This window comes from Bombus fervidus, chromosome 17 (genome assembly GCF_041682495.2).
Source record: "Bombus fervidus isolate BK054 chromosome 17, iyBomFerv1, whole genome shotgun sequence".
NCBI classification, from domain to species: Eukaryota; Metazoa; Arthropoda; class Insecta; order Hymenoptera; family Apidae; genus Bombus; species Bombus fervidus.
This window is the reverse complement of record NC_091533.1, coordinates 386,746-401,762: the sequence shown is the minus strand read 5'-3', so window position 1 is coordinate 401,762 and position 15,017 is coordinate 386,746. Positions and strand designations below refer to the sequence as shown.

Here is a 15,017-nt window from a genome sequence, read left to right as displayed (position 1 = left end):
CATGTTTAAATATAAAATATATATATAAGATGTAAGTGAGAGCATTGGGCAAACGTGGCAAAAAGTGAGAACAAAAGTATAGAAGAAAGAAGCATTAGCTATTAGTTTGCGTTTTAATCGTAAACTTGTGGATAACTTTAATTTACTATTACTGTTTATAGCGGCAGTTATGTGACCTGCCGAGGACTGGATAATAATAAATACATGTGGAAGCAGATGAATTATACACATTTGTATGTTGGGGACAGGTGCAGCAGCCGCTGCGAAACAACGTAGACACTTGGGTCAGATTCGCGAGCACCCTTATCAAAGGGCTGGTGCTTTGTCGTGAATCCGGAGAGCGCAATCACAATACTGTACGCGCCTCCGTGAAAAGGTTAGTTTCTTAGAAACGTTCCATTTTTTGTATTTCCACAATTATTATTTTCGTAATGTCTATATATCCGTATCTATATATCCGTCTATACGTGTGGATAGACAAAGATATTTATTATCTATCTCCTTTTATATTATGTGCTATTTTATTTTATATTATATCGCTGTATATATATTATATATATACTCATAAAGAGATATAGATATATAGATATTATATTGTCTCGCAAAATATATTATATGTATAATGTCTTTCTCTTTCATATAGTGCACACTACTTGCAGGAAAAGTCTTCTTTTTATAGAATTGATTGATTTTTCTTAAACTTTGTTACTTTCAACTATTATGATGTTAGAATGAAATTAATAACTCGTTATGCGAAACTTATACACCTACTTATGTTTTTATACGGTGGATAGATCCTTGCAGAAATTATGTGACAAAATATAATGCATCTTTATGTTGTAAACTTGTAAAGACAATTATATGTATATGCATACACACATATATATAGAGTATGTAAGAACAGAAAAGAGCGAACGCGAAACGACAGGTCGAGTCTAACTTTTCTAAGAAGGGAATTGTCAGCGCTTATTGTTGTCATTTTAATTCGAATGAAACAGGTTCCGCACGATATTACTGTAAAATAGAAAATAGAATAGAGGAACTGTCGATATAATTGAGCTTAATTAAAACCGAGAAAATATGAAACAGAATTAGACTACAAAGCTAAGAAAAAGTAGCAAAAAGAAACTTCTAGCAAAGAGGATTGAAAACGAATGGAGATTTTTGCCATTTTCAAATGGCACTGTTCGTGCCACGTTTAATCGTATGAAAAGAGAATTACATTTTTTTTCTATACCATGTTAAATTAAAATCATTGTCAGAAATCCGTGTAAAAGCAGAATTGGGTGTACGTTCACTTGAAGTTGAAAAAGATAAACGATTATATCGTAGATGTATAATGTTTCAGATTTCATACATCTTCTTCTTATACGTTTAATTTCATCTTCTTATAAGTTTATCGCAGCTAACAATTACCTATTTACTAGTCAGTCGTAATATCTTGCATCATAATAATAATAATTCTGTAAATGTCAAAAAATTGCATGCATGCCATAAAGACACGAATATGAATATCGAATTTAAATTGTTTATGGTCATATGAGAGAAAGCTTCAAGGTTCGAGAAAAATCATTTAAATTCATTAAAAAAGATCCTTCCTTTTTTCTTTCTTGTTCTACAACATCTTTTTTCTGTACTTCAAAGCTAAAAATTTATTCTTTTACATATTTATATTACAAACCAAGTAATCAACGATTCGCTGTTATTATTATTTTAGCCATGAAATAATGTCAGTTTAAATCCAAAATAATTGATAGTAACGGGTATTCAAATCCATATCCAAAGTATTGCGGTAGAGGTATTTTTTTTTTTTTTTTTTTTTTTTTTTAGCATTTTGCTCTTTATAAATAGGTAATGAATTACAATTAATAAATCATAACGGAGATATCGATGAGTTTTAATTTTTTTTATTATACGTATAAGTATAACGTAACATATAACAAGGTAATAGCAGAATTATGGTGCCTTTTCAAAAAATATGTATGCTCCGATTATTACATTAACGTATATTCGTAACGTTAATAAGAACAACAATGAAATTATTTACAAATTTTATCGTGATATATAGAGATACAAATGTGTTGCGTTTATTGAATCTTTTATATGTGGGAATTAGTTAAAACGTGTAGTATTCGAATAAATATGTTTGAGTCTTGCATAAAGTGCGAATAATGTATCGTACTATTAACCATATAAAAAAATTTAATTCAGATTTACATCTAAATTGAAAAAAAATGTACCAATAATTTTATTTTCGTATAAAACATTGCAATTTTTTATTCCTTTTTATTTACTATACAACTTTTTTAAGTAATGATCTTTTAATACGTTTAACATGCTATATGTAAACAATATCTTTGAAGACTACTTTAATCTTCTTTTTTATTTATAAGTTAACTTATCATATGTTATTTACTTCGATGTTTATTAATATGTAGTCCAATACTGACGTTAATATAATAATATTTTCAGTGTTCTACAATATTATCTTTCTTGTAAAATTCATCGTTTACATAAAACAAAAATCAAATGATTACGTCATTATTTTCAAATATAATTGCATATTGGTAAAACGCGAATTTCACGTAATGTTTCTATTATTGTAATTTATAAATTTGAAATGTTTTTAAACTGAAAAATATCTATATCAAAGAAAACGTCGAAGATTTTTATTTGTAAAACTTTAAATTTTTTAATTAAGCGTAAAATAATCTTGGATTGGAAATGGAATTATGATATAAAATTTATAATAAATATGAAATTTAATTAAAAATACTTTATGAAAGACTCGAATCATACTATATTTCGTATTAAATAATTTTTAATTTATTATATGTTGAAAGGAATTTTTACTTTACAAATGTAAAGATTTGAATTTTAATGACGTTATTCAGTATTGTAGAAGTGGGTATGGTTAGTGATTTTGTACAACATTAAAGGATACATATTACCTTTTATACCCTTCACATGCATAATTGAAATAAAAGTTAAAGTTTCAAGGTAATGTTGACTCCCCGCAATTAGGTATAAAGACTAAATATCTTTAAAAAATATATATTACTCCTTCTGTCTTCTTTGCATCATGAAACAAGAAGATAAATGATGGAGAGACTGCGGTATGGTATGGGTGCGCACCTACCCATTCTTTTTCTAAATCTTTTTTACTTCTACACGATTTGTCCGCATTTTTATATTAATGCTAATCTGAAATCTTCATATTATTGATAATTATATTTGATGATCAATGAGACATGACAGTTATCATTGTCGAAGGATAATTGATATAGGATGTACATGAATAAAAACAATACTTTAAAAGTAAAAAGGAAAAAATAAAATAAAAAATACGTTTGAAGAAGAGCAAATATAAATATAAAATGCAGCTCTGAAAATAATATTGTGTACTACGACTGATTTAATATTTATCTACGACATAATATGTTGTAATCTTTATTCAAAGATCACGTATGTGACCATACATCAAAACCGATAAATTTTTTGGCAACTTGTGCCTGTGGAACACTTATTCATTCCATTTACGTCTGCCTTTTTGTGCGTGTACATTTATACGATATACATACGTGTCTACGCGTGCGTGTCGTACGTGTATTTCAAATAAATATTTATACAAAGTACAAGAAGAGTAGTTTCTTTTTATCTCGAACGAAGAAAAATGACAGGGATGGTACTACGATACGATGCGAAGGCTTAAGCTACGAAGAAGCGTAGTCTAATCTATTGTATAGTACTTTATCGTATTATTTTTCAACTTTGGATGTTTTCGTTCCACTTGAATCCAGGGCATCACTTATATCGCACGAAAATATGCAAATTTAGAAGTACATGTACCTAAAAATTTGCCTGTATATATCGTATTAATTTAATCACTATTCTCTTTAACGTCTCGGGATACTTACTCGACTAATTTTACCAAAAGTTAAAAATTTTTTCGACGCGTTGTAAACAATTTTTTTTTAACAATTTTTGCCAAACTTTATTACCTAGAAATAAAAGATTTTATATTTTAATCCTAAAAATGCATCCTATATCCTTTTTTATGTATCATCACTAACAATACCACGCATAATTTACAATGGCACCTTTATTATAGAAGCGATTTCATTTTTTACACAAAACGTATAACTATGCATTGTCTTTATAAAACTAACCAGAAATGCTCCACACGGCCAAGTTGACACTAACTTGATGTTTCTATTCACATATATACATATATACATGTATATATGTATATATATATATCTTCATGTAGCCTATATAATACTTTTATCGGAATAATAGGTACACCAAGAAAAGTAATAATCTGGATGAAAAAAATGTAAAGAATATTCGTTATTTTGGTAAATTTAACGAAAATGTAGTATTTGTTATTTTCTTTGTTATTTTCTGCTTAAATGATAATGCAACGTGTTTATCGTGTGTTCATTGAAAGTGTTAATTGTAGAATAATGAAGGATATATCGAAAAAGAAGGGAAAATGGGAAAAAGTGAGGAGAAAATTTATCCAGATGATTCTTAGGGGAAACAAGCATTGAAACAAGTATTCAACAACAATGTAATTGTAATTAAAAAATAGTCAATTGTGAGCAGAAATTATGAGATATCGAATCTGCCTCGCAGGTTTTCCTTTGTACATGTTTTGCTGGACAATTAACGCTACGTATTTATATAATGTAAACAGATCTTAACACCATATGCAAAGGTATGCTTTTTTCAGAGATTGTAAAATAGACCTATTTTATTGTACGGCACGCGTGTAATTCATTGGCCTTTTGACACCTGCTTGATGATAGGATATTAATCGTTAGAGTTAATACGATTCACAGTAATAATATTGCTGTAACTATGGATTTAATATCATACATACGTACAGTGTCATTTAACGCTACTATATGGTGGCAGGTGCACACCCAAGCTGCCTACAAAATGATATAATTTTTTGGGAAATAACGAATTCCTCGCATTTTAAATAACTAAAAATCATCTTACCACCTACTATTCTAAGTCTGCTTTTTTACACTTGTTTATGTCTTTAAATCGTTCCGTTTTAGAATCTTGTACACAGTTTTATATATTTATCTTCTCGACTATCCTAAGCGCGGGGAGGGCACATGATTATGTGAAACTTATAACCAAAATACATAATTTAACCCTCTAATGATCGATCGGATTTCTTTTATAAGAGAAAGACAGAAAAAGCTGCTATCTCGTCAGATCATGCACATTGTAACTATGTAACAATAATAACGAAGCTTGGAAAAATTACGAAATCCTAAATTATATGTATACCTGCATACATATATGCCAAGTTTATGAACTTTCGGTAATTAGAGGGCTGTTGATTGTAAACGATGAATGACAAGTAACGAAGTATGAGCTTCATTTCATCGATATATAATATTCTGACAATGTTTCTATCACGTGTATCATGTTTTATATGAAATAAATGCTTATACACTAATATTGACCAAAAGGGAGTGCGAAGCAGTTGCTTGTTAATCGTTATTTCTTTGATTATACTCGTTTCATTAGATGTTAGCTTTTACTTTTTATATGTGAATACGTACCTTAAATTAATAAAACGAATCTCTTATTAGGCGATTGGGCATACGAATTCCTTTTAATCGTTTAATAATTTAAATAAGGTAACTTAAAATGCAAAAATATCTAAGGAAAGGCAATGCTTCCCACTAACTACATTTCTTTCAACTATCGAACTGTTCAAAAACTTAATGTTAACATGAATCGATCATAATTAAATTACTAACAAACTGTTTTTCTTTTCTTTCTTTTTAACCTTGGTTGCCCATGGCCTATAGGCTTGGAGTGCTAACAATGGAATCCACTCGCCCCGTGCTAACACCTGGACTCTGGAACAACATCCGCGTTCGATCGGTTCACCAACCAGATGACCACCTTCGCCGTTCGCATCACCAGCCCTGTTGTTCGTCAAGTTTATCCATCCTGTACCCTCTTCGTGTCTTTAAAATTGTACAGCCTTGTTTAAATTGCTTTGCTCGTTCCGCTAGCGTTCATTTGTGCTGGCGTTTCCAACGTCAGACAGGTAATTAAGTCTCTGATTATGAGTTACTTACCGACGAAAAACGATCAATTTTCAACAAAAATCAATCTGTATCACGATGCTGGAATATGCGACAAATAATCAATCAGGATCATAATAATTAAATGCATCTTTATTTTTAATGCAAACGAAGCGATAATTTTGCAACATTTTTTATTTACAAGCAAAATCAAAATTATTTCGGTTCTACTGCATAAAATGAAATTTGAGAAATTTGCTTGAATTTCAATGAATCACCACTATAAAATTAATGCAATACCAACATAATTTATTATCAATTCTTTTGCTTCTTAAACATAACTATTTTGCCAAGTACAGAGTTATTCGACTATTATCTTTACGTATGTACCATCATCATTTTTTTCACGTTAAAATACTAACTTATTTATTATTAAAATACTAAATTTCAAATTTTTTCCTATAAAATGTTTCAAGGCGTGATATAACTAGAAAATAATAGATTTTCAACATTACTAAATTCACAATTATTATTCATCGAATAATCTACAAAAAAAATCGCATATATATGCATAATTTGCAATATGTACAATACGTGTAAATAGTACGTATCTATAGAAATTCTTCGTAGCTTATACACCATTATGAATTATATTCGCTAAATTTGTGACATCTCGTAATCTGGAACAATATTGCCTATCTTTTAAGTATCGTTCTATTTATCTTCTTACTGTTATTATTTCTTCTTCATATTACCTACAATTTAAATTGAACATTTGTAAACCTTACTATGTTTAGTCACGTCGATGCTACATATGTATATGTATATGTACATGTGATTAATGAAAGTTGAGTATCTAATAATATGCACAATGAAATATGCATAAAAACACTATTCATACAAGAAACAGAACCATAAACGTTTGTTTTACGAATTTTTAATACCTTATAACTTCTGATTCCGTTATATGTATAGTACTCCTAGCTGAATAATGTTCTAAAGGCGATCGACTCGATATTACTTTAATTTAATTGATATTTACGAAAAATTAAAATTTCTATAATACATATATGTACATATGTTATACATTTGTATAATGAATAAGTAGGAAATATTCAAAATTCTTGCAAACTATTTTTCAAATTAATTTATTAGTAATATAAGAATCTCATTTTTCTGTTATATCACACCTCTTAGATGACCTATATACTAAAAATTCATTTTAAACAATATACATGTTTCTATTTAGAACAGTTTATCACAGATTATAAAATGAAGTTTTCTGCATAATAGCTATATCAATTTTTTAGTACTTACGTCCTTATTAGAGCAATAAAATGAATAGGGAGAGAAAAGGGGCTAAAAATTTAAATAACATTATGTATTTTATATAACTTAGAAAATAATATATCCACGTGTAATAGGTGCAATATAAAATCAAAATTTGTTTTCATTTTGATACTTTTTAACTGAAATTGAATTAGTTTAACCCGCGAAAAAAACAATTCTCTGAATAAAAATTTAAGAATATTTTTGTTTTAATGTTAAGTGAGAGCTATTTACAGAGATAAAGTTTTATACCAATAATAGCATGTTAAATAATTGTTATATTAATAGACGATGAACTATAACATAACACAAAAATGCAAAATTTTATATGTCAAATTTAATTATAAGTAAGACATTTACTAGATACTTTGTATCTAACTTTCTGAATTTACAACTTATTAATTTGATCAAGAAATGCTAAGAAAATCAAAATATATTTGAAGATATTAATTAAGTATTAAGAATATAAATGTCTCTTTAAATACATATATTAGTTTGTTGTGTGGCTAGGAAGAATCTCCACTTTTTAACAAAGAGATACATAATGTAATATTTTATTATTTTATAATTTGAAAATTCTGTTATGTAATATTACGGTGCAATTTACTTGTAAAATAATAGACTTTGATCAGTTATTGAATATTTTCAATTTTACTTATCTAGATAAATTCACAAAGAAACGATTTATTTTTCTTTCCATTTTATAAATGCAGATTAGGAAGGGTTGTTTATAAAAACGATATTTCTACAAATGGTGAGCAATTTAATTAAGACAAAGAACAGCATATGAAGTTGTTTACTACCTGCATCGTTATTTGGAATATATCTACATTTATAATGTTATATAATGAAGTTATCTATATATAATAGAAGAGAGTGTTTATATGTGAGATTGATTTATTTACCAGTCAATAATATCATTTAGATATACAAATAATATTCTGTTAATCATTTAGATTTGCCATATGTACATGTAATAAGAATTTTCTATCATGTTCATTTGTGTATATTTGATGATCTGTGTAACATGTTTGTACTTTAAACAAGCATTTTGAACATTTTCAACTATATAAGGACAAACAACTATTACTTTGTGTAAATAGATTATATTTCATGATCTAATTGTACTAAGAGTGATCTGAATTCTACTTAAGTTTATAGCTTAAAGCAGTATATCCACTATATTTTAATACAATATGTAATTCAAAATAATGATGCAAAAGAAACACAGATATTTTACAAAACTACATACATATGTAGGAGCGGGGGAAGTTGAAAACTGATGAAACTTTTGCCGTGTATTTAGTGCAATGATGATATCATTAATATATACATATATACATATATATATACACGTATGTATATATGTATTTATCTTTGAGTCACACATAAAATAATAACGTAAAAATATATACATATTTTACTTCTTATTTGGTCTTATATAAATGTCCCGGTTTTGAAAATCACTAAAATATATTCTTTGATATTTTATGTCGGACTTTAATATTGAGTAAAATATAATAGTGCATTAAATATTAATTACACTTTTTAAATAAAAAATAATACAGATTACTTTTAGTGAATGATATTAATTGCTGATTATGTATTAAAAATCTATATATTATTTGATTGGAATGATAATTATATAATCAAGTTTTTATCACACTTTCCCTTAATAATAAAGGATTTATAACTACATCATAGGGAGTAGAAGTGTTATAAATTTCAAAAATTAGAATGATTTCTTTACAATAGTCAATATATAATATTCGACAACTTCTAGCAATCTCAAACAAAAGTTCTTTCTTCTATTTTTTCTTCTATTAAGACTTTTTCTTCTATTTTCTTAGAAACAAAAAGTTTTTAATCTTACGTACATATAAATATATCATATATAGATTATGAAATACTTACATTCATATGTATCGTTACTAGATCCAAGACGTTTGATATGTATCTTAAATTCGGCAAAATTGTCTCTATTTTTTAACTTTCCCTTTTAATATTAAACAAATTATTATATGTATTCATTGACTGTTTATATGTAGATGAACTTACATATTTTTTAAGTCTTATACAGTTGCAGGTACATACACATGTTACAAAATACGCATATAAAATTTTAAAAACGTAAAAAACATAATTTAGAAATAATAATATGATATATCATACTACCACTATGATATATTGTTCTCATATGTGAGACATTGTTTTTGAAATGAATGTATGATATATAATCATTAATATTTAATCACAGTCAGAGAATTAACAATGTATTTTTTCATTATATTTGGAAAACTGTAACTTCGAAATGTTAATAATATTACCATTAATAATCTATTTACTATTAATAACCAGTCATGGCAAAAACTAGTTAATATTTGTTTAATTCTATAGTGTTTTAAGTTTGGTAACAGTATGTAACATATATATGTCAAAATTATTTTAATTGGATTAGATTATTTAAAAATATATGACATTGAGATCAAGGAGTAAATATTATTTGTATTCACAATACTTATTCAAATAACATGTATATGTACCTTTATATGCATATATGTATGCATACATAGATTTATATATGTATGTATGTATACAGTTTTGTTATTAAGAATATTTGTATTTACTATTTACGTTTATTACAATAGTTGCTTAATTCTTGTCAAAATTTATAAAATGATTTGTTTTATATTTTATTTTATTGTTGATATTTCTGTCAACAATGCAAGATATGTAGCAAGTATAGGTCAAAATATAAAATAATTTTATTTTCAAATTATCTAAAAGATTCATTTATTAAATGTGTAATTAAGGTTTTCCATTGTTCATTGCAATTTTTCCACACATATCAGAGGAGGGTAAGAAAGATTGCTGTATAAATATAATAATAACATTTTGATATTTTTAAGTATAGAGTATACTTTTTAAAAAATTGCGCTGCAAATGATGTAAATGGTATGCAAAGATGATATTAATTTCTTCGAGAAACTAAAATATAATATATAATTAAAGTATAATGTGCATGTATATATAATACTTAACTATGCAGGCAACTACATTAATATATTGAATTTATTATATTATGCATTTTGTTTATGAATGCATTACAGAAATATTTTATTATAACTGTATCTATTATCTGATTGTAACATATAATTTACGAGTTAGAAAAAAGTAATTCTCGCCTTCATCTTTATTATACAGTATATAAAATTTCATTGTTGCTCAGTATATTAAACTATGGGTTTAAACAGTATTATACAGATTAATTTTTATTAATAATCTTATTGTATGAAATCAGCTTTTAAACATTGATGAGTTTATCGCATATTATACATCATATAATACAAAGAATTAAATAATAATTATGATTTTGGTAAACGATATAAGCCACCTGAAAATAATAGTTGATGTTCTCTCACTTTTCTATCAAGAAATTGTCTCAATTCAGGTAAGCCACATTCCATTGCTCCTGGACCTTGAGACGCGAACATTTTTAACATTTGATGAATTCTTTCTAAAGGCATAGAATCTAAATTGGTTAGCATGCCAACAATATAAGACCAAAACACTTGAAGTTCTTCCTCCCTCTGATCACTTGCAGATGCCATTGCACTTTCTACTTCTTCTTCCAGAACAATATCTGATAAAGATCTGGTTTTCGTTGAACTTTCTTCTTGTAATATGAAGACATCATTAGAAATTTCTTTCAAAAGACCCTGTGAAACCCAAAAAGTTATTTTTCTTCTTAACACAGTTGCAGGGGCATGCATTATTTCTGCAAGTTCTTCTAGAGCCCATTCTTCTGCAAGTTGAAAAATACAATAAATATGTTAATATTTAAACAAATTTAAGGATGTTAATAATAACATGTGCATAAATATTTCTTACTCTTATCTTGAAAATGTAAGATTATTGTAGCATGTATCGGTGTTACATTTATATCTAATTTTCTATCTTTTAATTCAATTTCTAAATTAACATTTCCGAGATGAGGTTTCCAACAAAGTGTTCTATTTCCTTTTAGAGTTTCAAATGCTTTTACATATTTGTTTAATTGGTCCTGTACAATTTTAGGTAACTCTAATTTCCAGTTTTCTTTAAATGGTGGCCAAAACTGTGCTGATAATATCAATGCAGATGTAGGGAAGTGCTCTTTTTCTAAAGTGTAACTAGCATCAGATTGTATATGTCCATCTATTCTTTTAGAATCATATACATCTTTTAACATAACTTCACAGTAATGAAGTTGATTTTCTCCAAAACGCCTTTTCAATAATTCTAAATGACGGATTTCTCGTTCAGTATGATAATTTAATTGAGACAGTAGTCTGTCTGCTAATAATGTACGATATTCATTTACAAATAGATCTTGACTACCATATACATTTACTAACATCGATATTATATCTGACATCCTGCGTTGCGCTGATTTTGCTATAAAAAAGGAGATTTAAATCTATTTTATTATAAAAAAATTAGTTAAAATTTAAACAGGAATGTTGTAAAGAAAATTCTATTAAAATTAAAAAGAGATTGTGCAGCCAGGAACTTATAAAATAAATTTGCAAGTTTAAATATATTGAAAATACTACATACTACATACTACAATATTGCAGTAAAAACATTTTATTAGTATATGCAATAGTTGCATACACATGATCTTTTGATTATTTGAACAAATACAGATTGGAAAGATTCAAATTAGGTAAATTTTAGTGGTCATAAAGAAGGTTCTTTTTATCACAATCTGCATATCAATAATAATCCTAAATAATTCTAAAATCTACTTATAATAGATATATAACAGACTTATATATATAGATTTTGAATTGTTATCTAAATATTACGTAATCAGATATGTAAACAGAAACAATTGTATCTTAAATGGAAACATAACCAATACAACATTCCTTGGAGAGGACATATTTCTATTACTTTAGTATAAAACATAAAATTCATATTCAGTATTTTGACTAATCATCTTAAAACACCTTAGATGTTATAAACATACCAGGATCAGCATCAACAGGATCTGGCATCCATTTGTCCCAATCTTCATTTTCTTCATCGCCAGAACCATCATCTAATTGTAAAGATTCGCCCTTGACTAGTTCATCAGCTAGATCACTTGGTGAGTCATCAAGCAAATCACTCACTACGCAACGTACAGTATCCTCTCTGGTTCTTAAATAAATTCTAAATAATATGTAAAAGCGTTTAAATATTTTGTGAAAAAGTTCATTGGTGATTTAACAGATTATAATTAGCACACTTTAATAATTGTTGATAAAATATGATGTTAATATAATAGTTACTTAATAGGTTCTGTTATTGTTTCAAGGAGGACACCTGTAGGATCCAATTGTCTCAATGCTCTTATAGCTGCAATATAAGCTGTTATTATGTCTGGTGTATTTACGCCTGGATGTAATAATCTTGTTTTTAATGCTTCTTGTAGACTTTCTATTAGGACTTTACGTAAATCAGTTCGTTCTAGACAAATACGTAAATCATCTATTGCAGGTTGAGAATCAGGATACTCTAAACATAAAAAACAGTATAAGTAACATAAATATGAATGTAACAAGTATAAGAAGATATATGTGTGAACTATATTTTAATAACCTATTATGATGTCAAAGAGTTGTTCAATTCTAAATCTGGTATATGTTTCATATAAAAAATGAGATAGTTTCTGTTTAAATTTGTCTATAGCATTACGAGTTTGATTGGTCAAAGATACAACCTTTGAAAAACCACCAGAATATATTCTTATTAACCAGCTCATAACAACTGTTTCAAGCCACTGTGAAATAAAATATAAAATATGACATTGATTATATTATTCATTGCACATTCAAGAAGTCAGGCAAGTACAGTTTATATTATGTAAGTGGAGTATGTATAACAAAATCTTACATTTTCTAATGATTTTAATTGTGACACATCAAATGTTTTATCACATGATTGACTGACATGATTTTTAATACGTATATGTATCAGTGATGTAAGAACATTACCAACTAATCTCTCTAATAGTTCTAATTCAATTAATTTTCTATTTGTTTCATGGAACATGAATACAATCATTTGACACTGACATTTATCTACTTCCTGATAACAACCCATACATTGAGCAGTATCACTTCCTGTAGTTACTGCAAAGTAAGCACTCAGTAGTATAGTAAATAAAATATATAAATATTAAAATTTTGTTATTTACTTTCTTATAATTAAATTGTAACAGAAAACTAAGTACCTTGTGGAGAACTATCTGCACTACAAAATACATTAAATGCAATTTTATAAAATTGTTCAACTATATGTTCGTAGTTGAGTGGTAACTGACTTAATAGCGTAGATCGTACAATTAATTTAAATTGACTTAATACGTTGTTCCCATCTATTGTAGATTGAACCATTTCATTTCGTGTTAAGTATTCTAACTTTTTTAATAATGGCAAAAATTCTGTTAAACTTATATACAATCCATCTACTGCATTTTTAAAATGTTCGAAACCTTGTTGTCCAGTCACATTATTTGTGAATTTTTTCCAAAATGTAGGTGCTACATTTTGCCGAATATATAACTCTATATGATAAATAACTATATCTTCAACAAATTGTGTCAAATTTAACCTCTTTATTTCTTTAATCACATCTGCAAATTCTTCATCTGTACATTCATTTTGAATCTAAAACAAATATTAAATTACTTACTTTACAAATATTAAGTTATTATTTTAAACACATATTTCAAGAATATTATATGAATTTGATTATGTATTAAATTATAAGCACTCAATAAAATATTCATTACTACTAAGTATATTTTCAAGATAAGCAAATCTAGATATTTACGAAATATAAACAAACCTTTTCATATAAAATAGGAAATGCATACTGAACTTGAGGAAAAAAATCGATTTTATTGATCTGTGATTTATCCATATTATACATATATAATTTAACCAATTTTTAAATTATAATCACTTTTCATAATTGATTATTTGATAATATTTTTCTTCTGCATTATTAAGAAATTAGAATATAAAATGTATTTAAATCTATATTAATCAAAAGAGAACGTCGATCATACATTTCGGACTCTTTCAAAATAGATACAATATTTTGCTACATAAACTGCTGAAAAACTCGTCTACTGTTACTATTAATATAATACCTATTATAAATATAAACAAAAACATACACGACTAGCATTACGTAGTAAGGTTATTTCAGAAATGAATAGGGAGATCGCCAATGCTTATGGGCGATACCTATGTAGTGAAATTCAACTAAAAACTAGGTACTAATTACAAAAATAAGAGCCTCTTGTGGTAAATGACTGAACTAGTCGTATGTTTCATCTCCAGTGTTTTTACTGAGAGAAATATGAGAATGCGTAGCGAGAGAGGAAATGTGTAATCGTGTGACCCTGCTTCACTGTATTGTATCGGTAAATACTATAGAGAAGAAATGTGCACACGGCACGAAGCAGTATCAGAACAAATATATATCAATTGTAAGTATCCATTTGAGAATTCCTTCTGATAGTTTCTCTCAAGAGTCAAGTTGTATGTTCATTTAAAAAGAATTCAGAATCGTATCATTTGAGATTCGTCT

At 27.1% G+C, this 15,017-nt stretch overlaps 2 protein-coding genes across 7 annotated transcripts in view; one reads left to right on the top strand and one right to left on the bottom strand.

Moving 5' to 3' along the window:
• The window catches only part of How (protein held out wings), a 73,860-nt gene that overhangs the window by 37,221 nt on the left and 21,622 nt on the right, over positions 1-15,017 (top strand). For 4 of the 5 annotated variants that reach the window (XM_072020443.1, XM_072020444.1, XM_072020441.1 and 1 more), the window contains exons 7-8: positions 249-376; positions 5,838-10,164. In XM_072020443.1, the coding sequence (XP_071876544.1) occupies positions 249-331 (83 nt within the window). In that variant the 3' untranslated portion in view covers positions 332-376; positions 5,838-10,164. Of the gene's footprint in view, positions 1-248; positions 377-5,837; positions 10,165-15,017 lie in introns of those variants that run through there. The other variant, XM_072020442.1, reaches the window with a different exon arrangement.
• On the bottom strand, positions 10,634-14,919 carry Morula (anaphase promoting complex subunit morula). Of its 2 annotated transcripts, none has more exons than XM_072020417.1 (8): positions 14,253-14,919; positions 13,651-14,086; positions 13,311-13,549; positions 13,017-13,197; positions 12,707-12,932; positions 12,403-12,587; positions 11,280-11,825; positions 10,634-11,193 (listed from the first exon to the last, which is right to left on the bottom strand). In XM_072020417.1, the coding sequence occupies exons 1-8, from the start codon at positions 14,349-14,351 to the stop codon at positions 10,754-10,756; spliced, it is 2,352 nt and encodes a 783-aa protein (XP_071876518.1). In that variant the 5' UTR covers positions 14,352-14,919; the 3' UTR covers positions 10,634-10,753. The 2 variants fall into 2 exon arrangements, with proteins under 2 accessions (XP_071876518.1, XP_071876519.1); XM_072020418.1 differs by having other exon boundaries at positions 14,268-14,919.